General features: G+C 49.8%; 1 protein-coding gene across 7 annotated transcripts in view; it reads left to right on the top strand.

Moving 5' to 3' along the window:
- The window catches only part of LOC125109742 (serine/threonine-protein phosphatase 4 regulatory subunit 1-like), an 81,550-nt gene extending 68,338 nt beyond the window's left edge, over positions 1 to 13,212 (top strand). For 6 of the 7 annotated variants that reach the window (XM_047746897.1, XM_047746894.1, XM_047746896.1 and 3 more), the window contains 9 exons: positions 208 to 401; positions 3,164 to 3,259; positions 4,168 to 4,353; positions 4,601 to 4,762; positions 5,675 to 5,775; positions 7,918 to 8,038; positions 8,836 to 8,970; positions 11,135 to 11,276; positions 12,015 to 13,212. In XM_047746897.1, coding sequence (XP_047602853.1) covers positions 208 to 401; positions 3,164 to 3,259; positions 4,168 to 4,353; positions 4,601 to 4,762; positions 5,675 to 5,775; positions 7,918 to 8,038; positions 8,836 to 8,970; positions 11,135 to 11,276; positions 12,015 to 12,172 — 1,295 coding nt within the window. In that variant the 3' untranslated portion in view covers positions 12,173 to 13,212. Of the gene's footprint in view, positions 1 to 207; positions 402 to 3,163; positions 3,260 to 4,167; positions 4,354 to 4,600; positions 4,763 to 5,674; positions 5,776 to 7,917; positions 8,039 to 8,835; positions 9,259 to 11,134; positions 11,277 to 12,014 lie in introns of those variants that run through there. The other variant, XR_007130366.1, reaches the window with a different exon arrangement.
- The last annotated feature ends 439 nt before the right edge of the window (positions 13,213 to 13,651 follow it).

Below are 13,651 nucleotides of genomic sequence, written 5' to 3'. Positions count from 1 at the left end.
TAAAGTTAATGGCCGTAAATATCACCACCTCCCCGAGAGCTCATTCTGGGACTCCAGGGCCCGCCCACTGCCAGGACAGATGTGTTGACAGTGCGTGCGTGTGTGGCGCAGCCGCTTCCAGACTGGCTTGTTGCAAAGACCCTTCTCGAGTGAATCCCTACAAACCAAATAAAGTTATTAAAATTCTTCAAACTTCTCTCCCTGCAGCTCAGGTCCAGGTCTTATCAGCTGCTCTGAGAGCCGCACAGCTTGACTCTGTGGGTGAGCCCGAGCGCCAGGGCACCGAAGGTCGGAGCGAGGGGTCCGTCGCAGCTCCCGGCCCTGCATCTGACAATCACACGGCTCCCTCAGCTTCCTCGGTGCAGAAGGAGCCCTCCGAGCCCGGCATGTTACAAAGCACAGTAAGTGTTTGCCCTGTCCCTCTGCCACGGAGGGTGTGACAGAAATTACAGAGCTGCATTTTCTTTTATTACTATATCCTGGCAGAGATGATAAATGGCAAATTTAATTTTATTCTTAAGGTCATGTTTTGGATAACTAGACAACCAATCAATCAGGTGATTGATAACCCTGACTCTCCTCCACCAAAACAGAGTGGGGAGACCCACAAGCACCTTCTTCTTCAAAGATGTCGAGTCTCGGGTCTTTGTGGGGATTGACCATGTATGTGCCAGTTTCCCTGTTGCGTTACAAGGCGGGTTCTGTGGCCCCTAGAGCTGAAAGCCAGCCTCGGCCTCAGCAGGCAGACCGCCACGTCCAGCCCTCGCTCCGGAGACGCTCATTAGGCACGTGGTCACCCCAGTAGAGGTGCTGGCCTGCCGTTAGAGGAGAGACTTGAAAAGCAGCTGAGCAGCTTTTATCCTGCAGCCTGGAACTCGTCCTGTGAGGCAGGGACTTGGCATCCAGGAAGGGGAGGGGGCCCGAGGCTCGCTGGCTCTGGCAGTCTCCATAGCTCTCCGGCTCAGGAGGGCGGGAGGCTCTGATGCCTTCCTAACTCCTAGTGACCGGCTCTGACCGATTTGAGCTGGGGTCCTACCCAGGTCAGGGCGAGACTAGAAAATTAAAATCAGGGAGGGGTCCAAGAGCATCAAGTCCTGGGCGTGTGGGCATCTCATTTCCTGTGCCGTGGTGGATCATCTCTTCAAGTCCGTGGTCTCTAAGGCCAGAGTACCGATTGTTCCACTATCCGTGCAATGGATAATTGGATCCTAGCAACAGAGTGAACTTATCACCTCCCTTCCCGTCTAGGCCTGTGCCAATAAAACAAAACAAAAGACCCACTTAGAAGCCTGAATATAAAATGTTTAGGAGTTTGTGATGGTTGTCTTTGATTTGTATAAAATGAGGGGGTAGTCTATTTTGCTGGTTTATTTTCAGAAATAGGCAAGAAAATGGTTGTTACCCATGTTGCCTAGAATGTGGAAATCACAGGTTAGGTAGAAAGGCATGGCTGTGTCCACTGTGGTGGAGACCTGATCGGACTGGGGCTTCTTCATCACGTGCAGAAGTGAGAGGAAGGGAAATGAGCAGATTCCTCCAAGTTGGCTCTGTTGCCTGAAGGATTTTTTTTTTTTTTTTTTTTGACAGGCAGAGATCACAAGTAGACAGAGAGGCAGGCAGAGAGAGAGAGAGGGAAGCAGGCTCCCTGCTGAGCAGAGAGCCCGATGTAGGACTCGATCCCAGGACCCTGAGACCATGACCTGAGCCGAAGGCAGCGGCTTAACCCACTGAGCCACCCAGGCGCCCCTGCCTGAAGGATTTTTGAGCTGACCTTTGGTTTATGTTGTGAGATGTCAGGGCTCTTGAATTTGCGGCTTGATTCTTCAGTTCCACTGGGAGCAGTCAGGATGCTTCCAGTTGCAAAAGAAGGAAAAGGGACCCAAAAAACTCCCAGAGCTTAGTTGATGAGGATTGTGTCATCTCGCGGAGACGACGGAAGAGTGGCTGAGGCCGGGTGGCTGGTTAACGCAGCTCTTTGGCATTGACCCTGCTCGCTGCTTTCCTGCCCTGCCTTCTTAGCACACCACCTGAGTCTCGAGATGCCCTTTGCGGGGGATGTGGGGGGGGTGTTGGTTGCTTCTCACTGGTGTCTTTTGACTGCCCGGTGGCTTTTTGGGGAGACGACCTCACAATGCCAACTGCACTGAAAACTGTGGAATCAGATTCACTCCCGAAAGAAGAACAGTGATTTTTACACATTAATGTATATGAAGCTATGAACTTGGAGAAATTGAGGTCTTAGGTTATCATGCCCAAATATTTCTGTTTTATCCTGTCCTCTATTAAAATAAGCAGTACATTTCAGTGAAAATCTTGGGAACTGAAGGCTGTGGTAGCATGCCTCAGAGCAAACGAAGCATCTATCGGTGTATTAATCGACGTTCCTGGATCATATATTGAGCTGATTTGTCAGGATCCATTAAGCTGGTAGACAGTATGACATTTCAAGTGCACGTGGGAACCCATGTGATGGGTGGAGGAGAAGGTCAGGTTCATCTCCACTAATGTAATCAATGACCAGAGACCGGTATGTCCCTGTTGAGTGTTCTTTCTCATATTAATTGTTAACCTACTGTAAAGGTTCATCAGCAAACATTAGAAGTGTTTGTACATGTGAAAATCGAGGATAGTTTTCCAGGTAAATACTCCTTTATGGGCCATGTCTTCCCCCAAATTAGACAGGTCTTCCCCTTGTCTGTCCGTCCGCCCCGACGGGTCCACATTGCTGCGTGTCTCCAGCTCCCCAGAAATACTGGACGTGCTTGCTTGTCCTGCCGTCTGCGTGGTTTGTGTCTTCATTGTGTGACTTTTACAAGGGGGTTGGTTAACCATCCCAGGACCTTAGGCCTTAAAGAGTGGTCAGTGCAGACTCAAGTGGCGGCTTCTCACAGATCCACCTGTCTTCTGTAAAGGCCTCAAGCAGTCTTGAGATGAAAAATGCATGGTATCTGTTTGCCTTGGCCCTTAAAATCACTGACCACACCCTCCATACCTGTGCAGTTGTCTTTTTTAACATCTGGAGAGAGACCCCTGACTCCCAGGGAAATGCTCGTCTTGGTCTGCAGCGGTCATTTCCAGCACCGAAAGCAGATTCTTTGAGGGAGAATGATAGGATGGCTCCGTGTTTGGGGTAAGTTGGTAACGTGTCCGATCAACTCTGCAGGACCCCGGCCGACACTGCGGTGGAGCTGATGACGGTCTGGAGACAGAGCAGAGGCATCTCCCCGCCCCAATTAAGGAGAATAAGTCTAAATTACAGGTTTGTTCCTTGAAAAGAAAAGCAGCTCAAAATGTCACCTTTTCTGGGAGTTAAATTTACGAACGGCCATGGGAACCAGATATTTTTCTTCCGTCAATATTAATGACATATCTTCACTCCTTCTTTGCGTTGCTAATATTTCCTCTCTAACTTACTTAAAAAACAACAGATTTTAAAGGAGTGCTAAAATCTTTCGAACAATCTAGAACAGTATTTTAATAAAGCAAGTCAAATAGGAGAAACCCTAACACCTGTGCGTTGCGTTTGTATTTAGTGTCTATTTCTACGAGTCATTTAAGGGTTGTCTTTTTTTGTTTGTTTGCTTGTTTTTTTTGTCGTAATCTGAAAAGTTTTTGACAGATTCTTTGACCTATGTTTGGCTTTGTTTTATCTTGTGGATAGGCTCTTGTGCTATGTAAGATGTCTTAAATGTTTGAAATTATTGTATTGCCTTGTCCTGACAGAAGAGAAGGTAAGTGGGTGATGTCCTAGGAAGGTGCTTTCCCGTCAGCTGGAAAAAGCCATTGACAGTCAGCGTGTCCCAGCCGGGGCTCTGGGTGCTGGGCAGCTACGAGAAAAGATCAGATCGTTTCCATTCTCAAGAGCTGTATGCATCAGACTTAACCCAGCCTTGGTGCCCAGACTGTCCTCTGAGCCATCAAATGTTAGACGAAGTGAGAAAAGATGAGGGTGGGCCTTGCTTTAGCATCATTCGGTCCGAGTTGAAAATTTCACCTGCAGACCAAGAAGGCCACCCATCCAGAGCCCCGAGCTTTTCGGAAGGCCTCGTCTTCCCCTGACGTCTCTGCTTTGTGGTTTTCTCCCCCAAATCCCAGACTCCTTGTTTCTCCCAAGCGCTCTCCTTCTTCGCTGCCAGCATGATGGTTTCCTTCTCCACTGTTTCCCAGGACATAATACCTCAGCCCCTGCTAGATCAGTACGTGTCGATGACCGACCCCGCTCGCGCCCAGACCGTCGATATCGACATAGCCAAACACTGCGCCTACAGCCTCCCGGGGGTGGCGCTCACCCTGGGCAGGCAAAATTGGCACTGCCTGAGAGACACATACGAAACGCTGGCTTCTGATGTGCAGGTAAAAGGAGCCCTTTCAGAGGACCCACGGAAATGGGGCGGGCCGTCTGCTGGGGAGGAAAAGGGGAGCGCACGGGGCTCACTGGCTGCAGGTGCTGTTGGCATATTGACGGGGCTCCAATGAGGCGAAGACCTTGGCGGCCCGTTCCCAGGCAGCATCAGGTTTATTCTAGAAACGCCACTTAATCTTGGTAACGTGGCCTTGTGCTTGCTTTCTGCGGTTTGTCTGTCCTCCTGCGCACTGTCAGTGGAAAGTGCGTCGGACCCTGGCCTTCTCCATCCACGAGCTGGCTGTGATTCTCGGGGACCAGCTGACGGCTGCTGACCTGGTGCCCGTCTTCAATGGATTTTTAAAGGACCTGGATGAAGTACGAATAGGAATTCTTAAACACCTGTATGATTTTCTAAAGGTAGGAAGAAGGATTAAAAAGGAAAAACAAACCTTCCCTCTTCAAAGCAATTCTTAAAGCCCGGGCTGTGGAAAGAGTCCGTGGACAACCAGAGCAATAGTCTGGGTTTCTTGGGTTCAGGGGTACCATCCGGAGGCTTGACACTGGGTATTCTCGCAGTGATGGGTAAATATTTTTTTTATCTTTCCTCGTAATCTCCCCGTCCCTTGGGGTCCTAATTCTGTGGAGTATGGTAGACATGTAGCCTCGTTGGCTCTGTGAGGAGGAAGGAGCCCAGGCCCCCCGGGTCACACGCAGTATGCTGAGGGTCACCCGAGGGAAGAGCCCAGCTGAAACCCAGTGGCAGTTTTCTCTGAGGGGCTCTCTGCAAGACATTGCTGCTTCCCTGCTTGCCTTCTTAATTTTTTTCCTAAAGGGATGATGAGTGTAAAAATAAGACTTTAAAAATGACCTGGAGAAACTAATTACTTGCATCTGCATGACTACGAGCTGCCCTTGACAGATGGGGGTGCCTGATGCACTGGGCTTGGGCTAGCTTTCCCCTCGTGGCGCCGGCATCGGCGAGCAGAGCCAGCTCCCCGGGAAGCAGCAGTGGCGTTGTCTTCGGAACACACACACACACGTGTTGTTTGCAGGCAGGAAATTATGAGACAAGGAAGAGCTAGGGGGCACGTGGAAACCCACAAGCACTCACCGGCGGGAGAGGTTGGAAGCATTCAGGGGTCCATGTGAGGGCTGTTCCCAGCAACGTTAATTCACAGCCGCCCCGGGTGATGGATGGAGTTCAGGGCAGTAGGGTGCCTAGTTCTTGCCAGGGACAAGTGCAGAACTTCAAGGGTGATCAGACAGTATATTTGGGGTCATTTTGAGGGATTCTCTATTTTTATTTATGTATACATTTTTAAAAAATAGTTGCTTCATGAAGACAAGAGGAGAGAATATCTTTATCAGCTTCAAGAATTTGTAGTGACCGATAACAGCAGGAATTGGAGGTTTCGATATGAACTAGCAGAGTAAGTAAAACCTGTTTGGGGATATGAGAAGGCAAATTAGATGGAATAATTCTTAATTTTCCTACCTTATAATTGATTTCTAAAGTGGCAGTAATAGTGTTCTTGCGGATAAAGAGATTATGTTTTTATTAAGGGATAAAGTGAATTCCGAAGCTCTAAGTTACAAATACCACGGTCTCCGGGGAGACATTCATTTTCAGATGCAGACAGGGCTCGAGTCACTGTGGAATTAGTGTGTTCTGCTGTTCTCTAAGGCAATTTATTCGAACCAAATAAAAGATGAATCACCCACTCTTCAATATTTTCCTGTTAATCGGAAGAGTTTTTGCCAGAGCCTTCCTGAACATTCTGAGCGCAGCCCTCTCTGCAGGGCACAGCGCGGCGTGTGCACTTCAGCTTCTAAAGAACATGACGCGACAGAGACAGACAGGGGAAGGTCTCACCCAGACCAGACGATTATTAGATAAAAACGTCGCCCAAGGTGGCTGCTCTCTGTGCGTCATTTTGTGTGTGAAGGGCTTATTTAATCCCGGCTTGTGCTGGCCAGAGGGGTGCAAAGGGTGGGCGCTCTTCTCTAACAGCCACCGCTCTGAATAAGTCCCCAGCCCCAGGCGTGCCCCGTGCTTTGCCACGTGTTCTGCACAGTGCCCAGTGGGTTTGGTGGCCGTGGTGGGTGGCCGGGTGGCCATTTGCCCCTTGCCCAGGCTGTATCCCCCCAGCTTCAGTTTTCATTTTTCTTACCCTCCACTGGAAATCTCTCCAATCATTGTCTTTGCTGTAGAAATCCATCAAGCTTTTGCAGCTATTCAGGATATGATTTGGCCGATGCCAGGGGCAAACTAAAAGATTTTCTCTTTGCTGTGATCTTTAATCATTATGCTTAATTTGAGAGATTGAGCTTTTAGTCATTATGCCGTGTTCCCAGCTTTCATGGGAGACAAAAACAGGCCCCTGTTTTCCATGAAAGCCTCGCGCCCTCTAGCGGCCGTCCGCGGGAACTCGGCCAGGTCCGTCTCTGGCCCCGCGACCCGCTTCCCCGGGGCGGGCGGTGGGGGCGGGGGGTGGCGGCCGGGGGTTGGGGGCCGGGCCCGACTGACCCGCTTCCCCGGGGCCGGGATCGCGACCAAGGGACGGGGGCCGGGCTGACCCGCTTCCCGGGGGCCGGGGGCAGGGGCCCGGGGCCGGGGCCGGGGCCGGGGCCGGGGGCAGGGGCCCGGGGCCGGGGCCGGGGCCGGGCCGGCAGGGCTCGCGCCGCCGACAGCGTTATCTCGGAGCTCGGGCTATCTTCCATCTCGGCCGTGGTTATTGAAGCCGGACCCGCTGATATGAATTCCGTGCTCCCCCTGCCCGTGATATTGCTATCATTTTTCTGAAAACAGAGCTTTTCGATATGAAAGTATTCACCGGCACTCCTGGTTTCTGGTTCTAACTTCCTTCCAATCTCTTTTTCATTTCCTTTCGTTGCCAGCGTGGAGGTGATGCCATTTATTTTCCTCCCGCTCCCGCGCCCCGGTTTACAGACAGTGGAAGCCGCGGCGGCGGGCGCTCCCCGGGCGCGGGGCCGGCGCGCGGTTCTCCGCAAGCGGACCGTCCGCGCGTGGGAGCGCAGGCTCGCGCGGGGCAGCCCGCCGCCGGGGCCGGGCCGGGGCCGGGTCGGGGCCGGGGACCGGGGACCGGCGGGAGCTCGGCCGCCGGGGTCTGCGTGCCGGGTCTCTGGGAACTCGAGCGCTGCCTATTTTTACCTTATCTGATCTGCCAAGTTTTATGTGCTTTCCAGCCGATAACCTCACGGTGAAATATTATCCCTGCTCACAAATTCCTCGGCCTCTGTTTTACAAAGTGTGATTTATTTCCTCCTTGTTTGATTTGAGTGCGAGATGAGGAATGAAGTTTTGTTTTTGTTTTTTTTTTTCCACTTTGCATGGCATTTCACTCAGCTTCTGCTTTTGGCATTTCACCGACCGAAAGCCGTGCTGGGTCTTCTCTTGCCTTATCTCCCAGCCTGGCTGACTTTCCCTGTAAGACGAGATGAGAATAAAGAGAAATTAGTAAGGAGGTTGTTTTTTGTTTCGTTTTTGTTTTTTGTTTTTTTTTTTTTTTGTACCCCCAATAATATTTATTTATTCATTTATTAAATTTCAGACAGCTGATACTCATTTTGGAGCTCTATAATCCCAATGATGTTCATGATTACTTAATGCATATTGCCTTAAAGTTGTGTGCAGATAAAGTTTCTGAAGTTCGGTGGATCTCCTTCAAACTAGTAAGGAATCATGGCTTTTTTGTTTGTGATTTTTGGAAGTAGGAATATTTATTCCTTCCATTTTAACTTCTTTGTTTTCTGCCCTTGGTTTCTCTGGATACCTAGGAAATCAGCCTTTAAATTTTGAAATTAATAAACTGTATTACAGTTTTATCAATACATAGCCTAGTTTTTTTTTTTTTTTCTTAAGCTGTATGCTTCAGTGATAGAAATTAAAGATAAATCATTTTACATGAGAAACCCTTCAAACCATGGCTCAGTGTTCCCTTTAAACTCAGACTGGGCTTGACTCAACAGCATGGCTTTGTAGAAAAGCAGTCAGTGGGCAAGAGCTCTAACGTAGAGAGCTGGTTCTGTCTTACGTGGGCTCACACCAGCTGAATACTGTGGGGGGGGGGTGTCACTTGAAAATTCCAATTTACTAAGGTACTCTGATGCTATTACAATTTTACAAAAATGACATGTTCTGAAAGGTAATGATTTAGTTATTATGCAAGGGGCCATTTTCTAAAATTCGGAATCTTAGGATTAAGAATGTGTTTTTCTAATGCTGGGCCCTTTTAAAATTTTATTTCTAAGAAGGGTTTCACGTGGCTGAGTGTGCGTATGTGCATTGCCATGTACTTTAACATCCTTTCCCCTCTGTGTTCTAATGATGACCGTGACAAAAATTAACTTTCTCCCTTGCTTATAAATTCATTTTAAATGTGCATAAACATGTCTGGTTTCTGTGTTGAGTAGGATTCATGACTCAAATGGAGGGCGTTTTAAATGTGCTCTTCTGATATTTCCCACAGGTTGTGGCCATTTTACAGAAGTTTTCCTCCCACAGTGAGAGCGCACTGGGGTTGAGTTTCATCAGTGAGCTCGTCGTCAGGTTCCGGCACTGCACGAAGTGGGTGGGAAGGCAAGCTTTCGCTTTCATTTGTCAGGTTAGCACTGCCTGGGGGGAGTCTCCCCTGGGCTTATGTTGCTGTGGACTGATACCAGATGCACCAGACACACAATCCCAGCCCTGAAAAACCAGCTGGGAATTTGGGGACCAGTGGACCGAACCCCTTTATCTCCTGGGAGACTGTGCTCGGCCCAGTCAGGCAGTGATTGGCCCAGGGTTACCCAACCCATCTGTGCGTTCGTCCTGTAGATGCTGGCTGAATGGTTCCTGTGTGCCGGGCATGTTCTAGAAGCTCCTGCTCTGCCGGCACCGTCCATCTGGTGAGGTGAGGCCGAGGCCCAGAGCCCCGCATCTGCTGTGCCCGGTCCAGGGCCATGGTCATCCTGGCACCAGCCCTCAGCCGGCTGCCTGGGAGGGAAGGCGGGGTCAGGAGCGGAGCAGTAGGGTAGAGCTACTGAATCCCTCTAGAAGTTCATGTCAGCCTATCCAGCACCTCACGTCACCCTCTCCACTTAGTGTCCTGGAAATGGGGCAGGTTCAGTTTTGCTGGGGCTGATGGCTGCCATTTCTTGGACTCCTCCGTATGCCAGGTAGCTCATCACACACCTGGTCCTCAGTGGTAAGATCGGCCATGGATCAAACACGTCACACCCATGTACTTTCAGACCAGGTGTTTCGGGTGAAGCAGTTGAAGCCCAGAGAGGTTAAGTAATTTGATCAAGAGTGCACAGCAAGTGTAAAGCTAGGATTTTTTTTTCTGCTAACGTGTTATTTAAAAACTTTTAACTTTTTCCCATGCACATTTTCAAGCATGTACAAAGGTGGGAGGAACAGCATGGACTCCCCACGAACCCATCACCCAGCTTTGCCAATATGACAGTAAAGCTGTTACTGGACTCTAGCTGACCCTCACACCCTCTTCCCCCACCAAAGGACTCACAAGGGCCCCCTGTCTGGCTGGCGGGGCATCACAGGGTATTTTGGCCCTCTGCTTTGAACCGGCAGTGGGTGGCCAAGTGAAATGCCAAATTCCCAGACCACAGGCCTCCCATCACAGACTTCTGTAAGGAAGACGCCAATCCAGTCATTTTGTGGAGAAAGGGGTAAATGAGATATCTTTGCTTTTGTTTTTTAATTCTTGATCTGAGATTTAGAAAATCCATGATGAGACAAAAGGAAAAAAATACCCACTAATTTTCTTCAGGAAAAAGGAGAGTGTATGCACTTTCACGAATTATTAAGGATTTAGAAAACCCACGATATGAGACAGACCAAAGGAGAGAGGGGGGTCACTTGATGGTTATTTCTGTGTGCTCTGGGGAGAGAGCCTGACATGGGGGCTGGTGAGGGTCTGTGCTGTAGAGGGGACGAGCCGCTACCTCTGCGTGGCCTCAACTTCTGAAAAACCGTTCGTGAACACCTGGTGCTCTTGTCACCCTGTGGTGGGAAGGTCTGCAGGACTTCGAATCCACAGGCCTGGCTGGGACTCGGCCCCCGCTGGTGCTCACGGACCAGGCGGCCTGTGGGTGGCACCTCACGGGACCCCAGTTCCCTGCCCTGTAAAACTAGGCTCATTCTGGCTTCCATGGCCCGCGGTGAGATGCAGGGTTCTGTCAGGGTGGCAGGGTGCAGATGCTGCTTGTCCTCACAGACACGGTGTTTGTCAGGGGGTCACAGAGAGGGCCGGGCCCCCACTGGAGTCTGGGGTCGGGTGGCCCTAGACAGGCCTGGCACCCAAGTTCTGGTGACTAGCAGAGGGGAGGGCTCTCAGCCTTCATTGGTGGGTGCTTTGCTAGATTCTTTGCAAAATGTTCTGCCGTCCCCACCATGTCCCCCTCATGTAGATGGGGAAACCGAGGCCCGGATAGGTGAAGCCGCTTACTCCAGGCCATGAAGCCAGTAAGTGACCAAGTTAGGTTTGAAGCTAGGCCTGTCTGACTCCGAAGCCTTTACTTTTTCATCAGATTTCACACCACCTAGAACTCAGTCTTTGGTAAGGAATTAGAAATTGTTAACTGTGTTTCTAACCAAATTCAGTGGTTGAGATTTTAAGATTTGGGGACACACACACACACACTCCTCAGACCCGCAGATCCCGAAATTACTTCTTTGGAATCGTGGAAGGGTATGTTTTTAGAAGAAACCTGCTGACCACTGTGGAAAAGTGTTGATTCTCTGGCTGTGGCTGTCTGTCGTGGCAGGCGGTGGTGGACGAGGAGTGCATCCCCGTGGAGCAGTTTGTCGAACACTTGCTCCCCAGCCTCCTAAGCCTTGCCTCCGATCCGGTGCCGAACGTGAGGGTTCTGCTGGCCAAAGCTCTGCGGCAGACGCTGCTGGAAAAGGGTATGTGGACCGTTTTTCCGCACTTACACATCTTAAAGCTCACCAGGCAGGGAACTGCCAGACTTCCTCTCTAGGAAATTGCACCCATGCTTCAGACTTTACTATATGAATCCATGTATTAACGTTGATGCCGAATAGTTTGTTATTTATAAAATGGTTGAGTTTTCACATTTAACGAACTTCACGCTAAAATGCAGAATTTCACACAGTCTTCTAGAAATGGGGAAGAGTTTTGTAAATGTTAACGATGCGGAGAGCATGAACGGCAGCAAACGGCAGCCTTAATTCCCGGGAGGTCTGGAAGCGATCACCGTGTCCGGAACAGGGCGGATTGGGAGACTGTGTCCCTCAGGCCGCGCAGTGGCGCCTACTGCGTGGGCAGAGCCCACCGCGTCCAGTCCGTCCGCCGCTTCGCACCCCGCCGACCACCCGCGCCCCTTCCCGCCTCCGCGCGCGTGCGGTTCTCGCCTGGTGGAGGAGAGGAAAGACGGCCTGGGAAGTTCTTAAATTATAACTTAAAAAATACCCATACCGGTTCTCGGGAGTCCATCTTTGAAATTTAGGAAGTTATTGTGACGAAAGTCATCGTGGTATCACTGTGAAGGCCTCACGTGTCCGGTTATGCTATGCAAGTGCTTCCTTGTCCTGAGGTGTGGTTTGCAGAACCCCCAGCACTCAGGTATGTTTGGGAGCACGGGGCACGGGCATGTGAGCCAAACTCCTGTGTTCTCTCTCCAGCGTACTTGAGAAATGCCGGTAACCCTCATCTTCAAGTCGTTGAGGAGACCGTCCTGGCCCTGCAGTCCGACCGGGACCCGGATGTGTCCTTTTTTGCCACCCTCGAGCCCAAGCGTCGGGGTACCACAGACGCGCCCCTGCTGGAGGAACGGAGTTAACCGCCCTGGGCTCCCGCGCACCCCGGGCCCACCACACGTGGGCGCAGACCTCTCGCCCCCGCTTGTCCGGGGTCTCACCGTGTCATACCTTCCGAGGGAGGAAAGAGCTCTGAAACTTTGAGGACAGGCACTCAAATGACCTCTTTCCCATGCGCAGCCCCAGGGACTGCCCCGGGGACGGGCACCACCCTCTGCGCCCCTGGCTGCTGACCTGGAAGCCTGCGACCTGGTTGTAGGACCAGGTGGCAGCTGGGCACGGGGGTCCAGATCGCCTTCTCCATGACAGACTGACGATGAGTTAAAGCCCCGTCCTCCCAAAATAAAGTAGTTTATTAGAAGCTTTTAAGTCTTTCAGAGACTTGCATATTTGGCTTCCCTCATGCTTTCCTGTAAAATACAGTTTATGGTGTTACATTTTATTTTTAACAAATAATGTACATATGTAAATAACTCTTGACAGAAAGAAAATATACTAACATAATATCAGCCTCCTATCAGTGAACAGAACAAATACATCATTTAAATTTATGCTCCACTTGGAGTTGCTGCAAATATAGCCCAATTTGTTTACTTTTGAAAAATGTGATAGTTAAGTCAATCTGTTGAAGAATGATTTATGGCAGCCTTTCTAATATTGTACTTTTGTGTAAACTGTACTTGGAACTTTTCCTCAGGCACTTATCCCTCCCCTTCTTGCGGTGACTATCCGTAAAGATCCGTACAGGCCTTTGACAGAGGCAGAAAGAAAGATTTTTCATTCTTACATGGATTTATTACCCTACGTTTAAGAATGCGGGAGGGAAATTGATCATTGAGATGCGGGATATTGACTTTACAGCTGATTCTTCAGGATCTTTAGCGGAGACTAGGAACCCGCAGTCCCAATCAGTCCGCACACTTGCCAGGGATTTGGGGGTTAAATTATGGTGCTTCAGATTTCATTCTTCTAAAATTTAGACCAAGATGCTCTAGAACTTAAACGGTTTTCATGAATAACTTGAGATTCTATAAACGTTTCATTAAATTCTGTATAATGTGTAGGCTCATGTTATTTTCCTTCTATTTTTAATCTTGAAAGCAGGCACAAAGGAAGGAAGGAGTGGCCCGTTTGGGGCTCAAGGCCGGCTGCAAAGGGCACGTTGCTATTGCTGTTCTTTCCTTGGATCGTTTTCTTGTGCTTCTTTTCTTTCTCCCTTTTCTTAAAAATAAAATTTCTGGAGCTATATATTGAATTTCCTGGTATACAGGATATTGTCCCCCTCCCCCAAGTTCCACTGAGCTGATTCTTTAAAAAGAAAGGAAGGAATCTATACCGTGCCAAAGAAAATAAGGTACATGTGTGAGAATTTCAAATTGTAACCCAGGGTGGCATTCGGGCGGCCCCAGCAGAGCGTGAGCTTATAAACCGTGGAGGCTACGTATTAAGAGAAACAAAAATCAGTCAGTCCGTCTTGTGTTCAATATTTGCCTAAAGTAAAT

The sequence above is a fragment of the Lutra lutra genome, chromosome 9 (genome assembly GCF_902655055.1).
Source record: "Lutra lutra chromosome 9, mLutLut1.2, whole genome shotgun sequence".
NCBI classification, from domain to species: Eukaryota; Metazoa; Chordata; class Mammalia; order Carnivora; family Mustelidae; genus Lutra; species Lutra lutra.
This window is presented reverse-complemented; position numbering and strand designations above follow the sequence as displayed.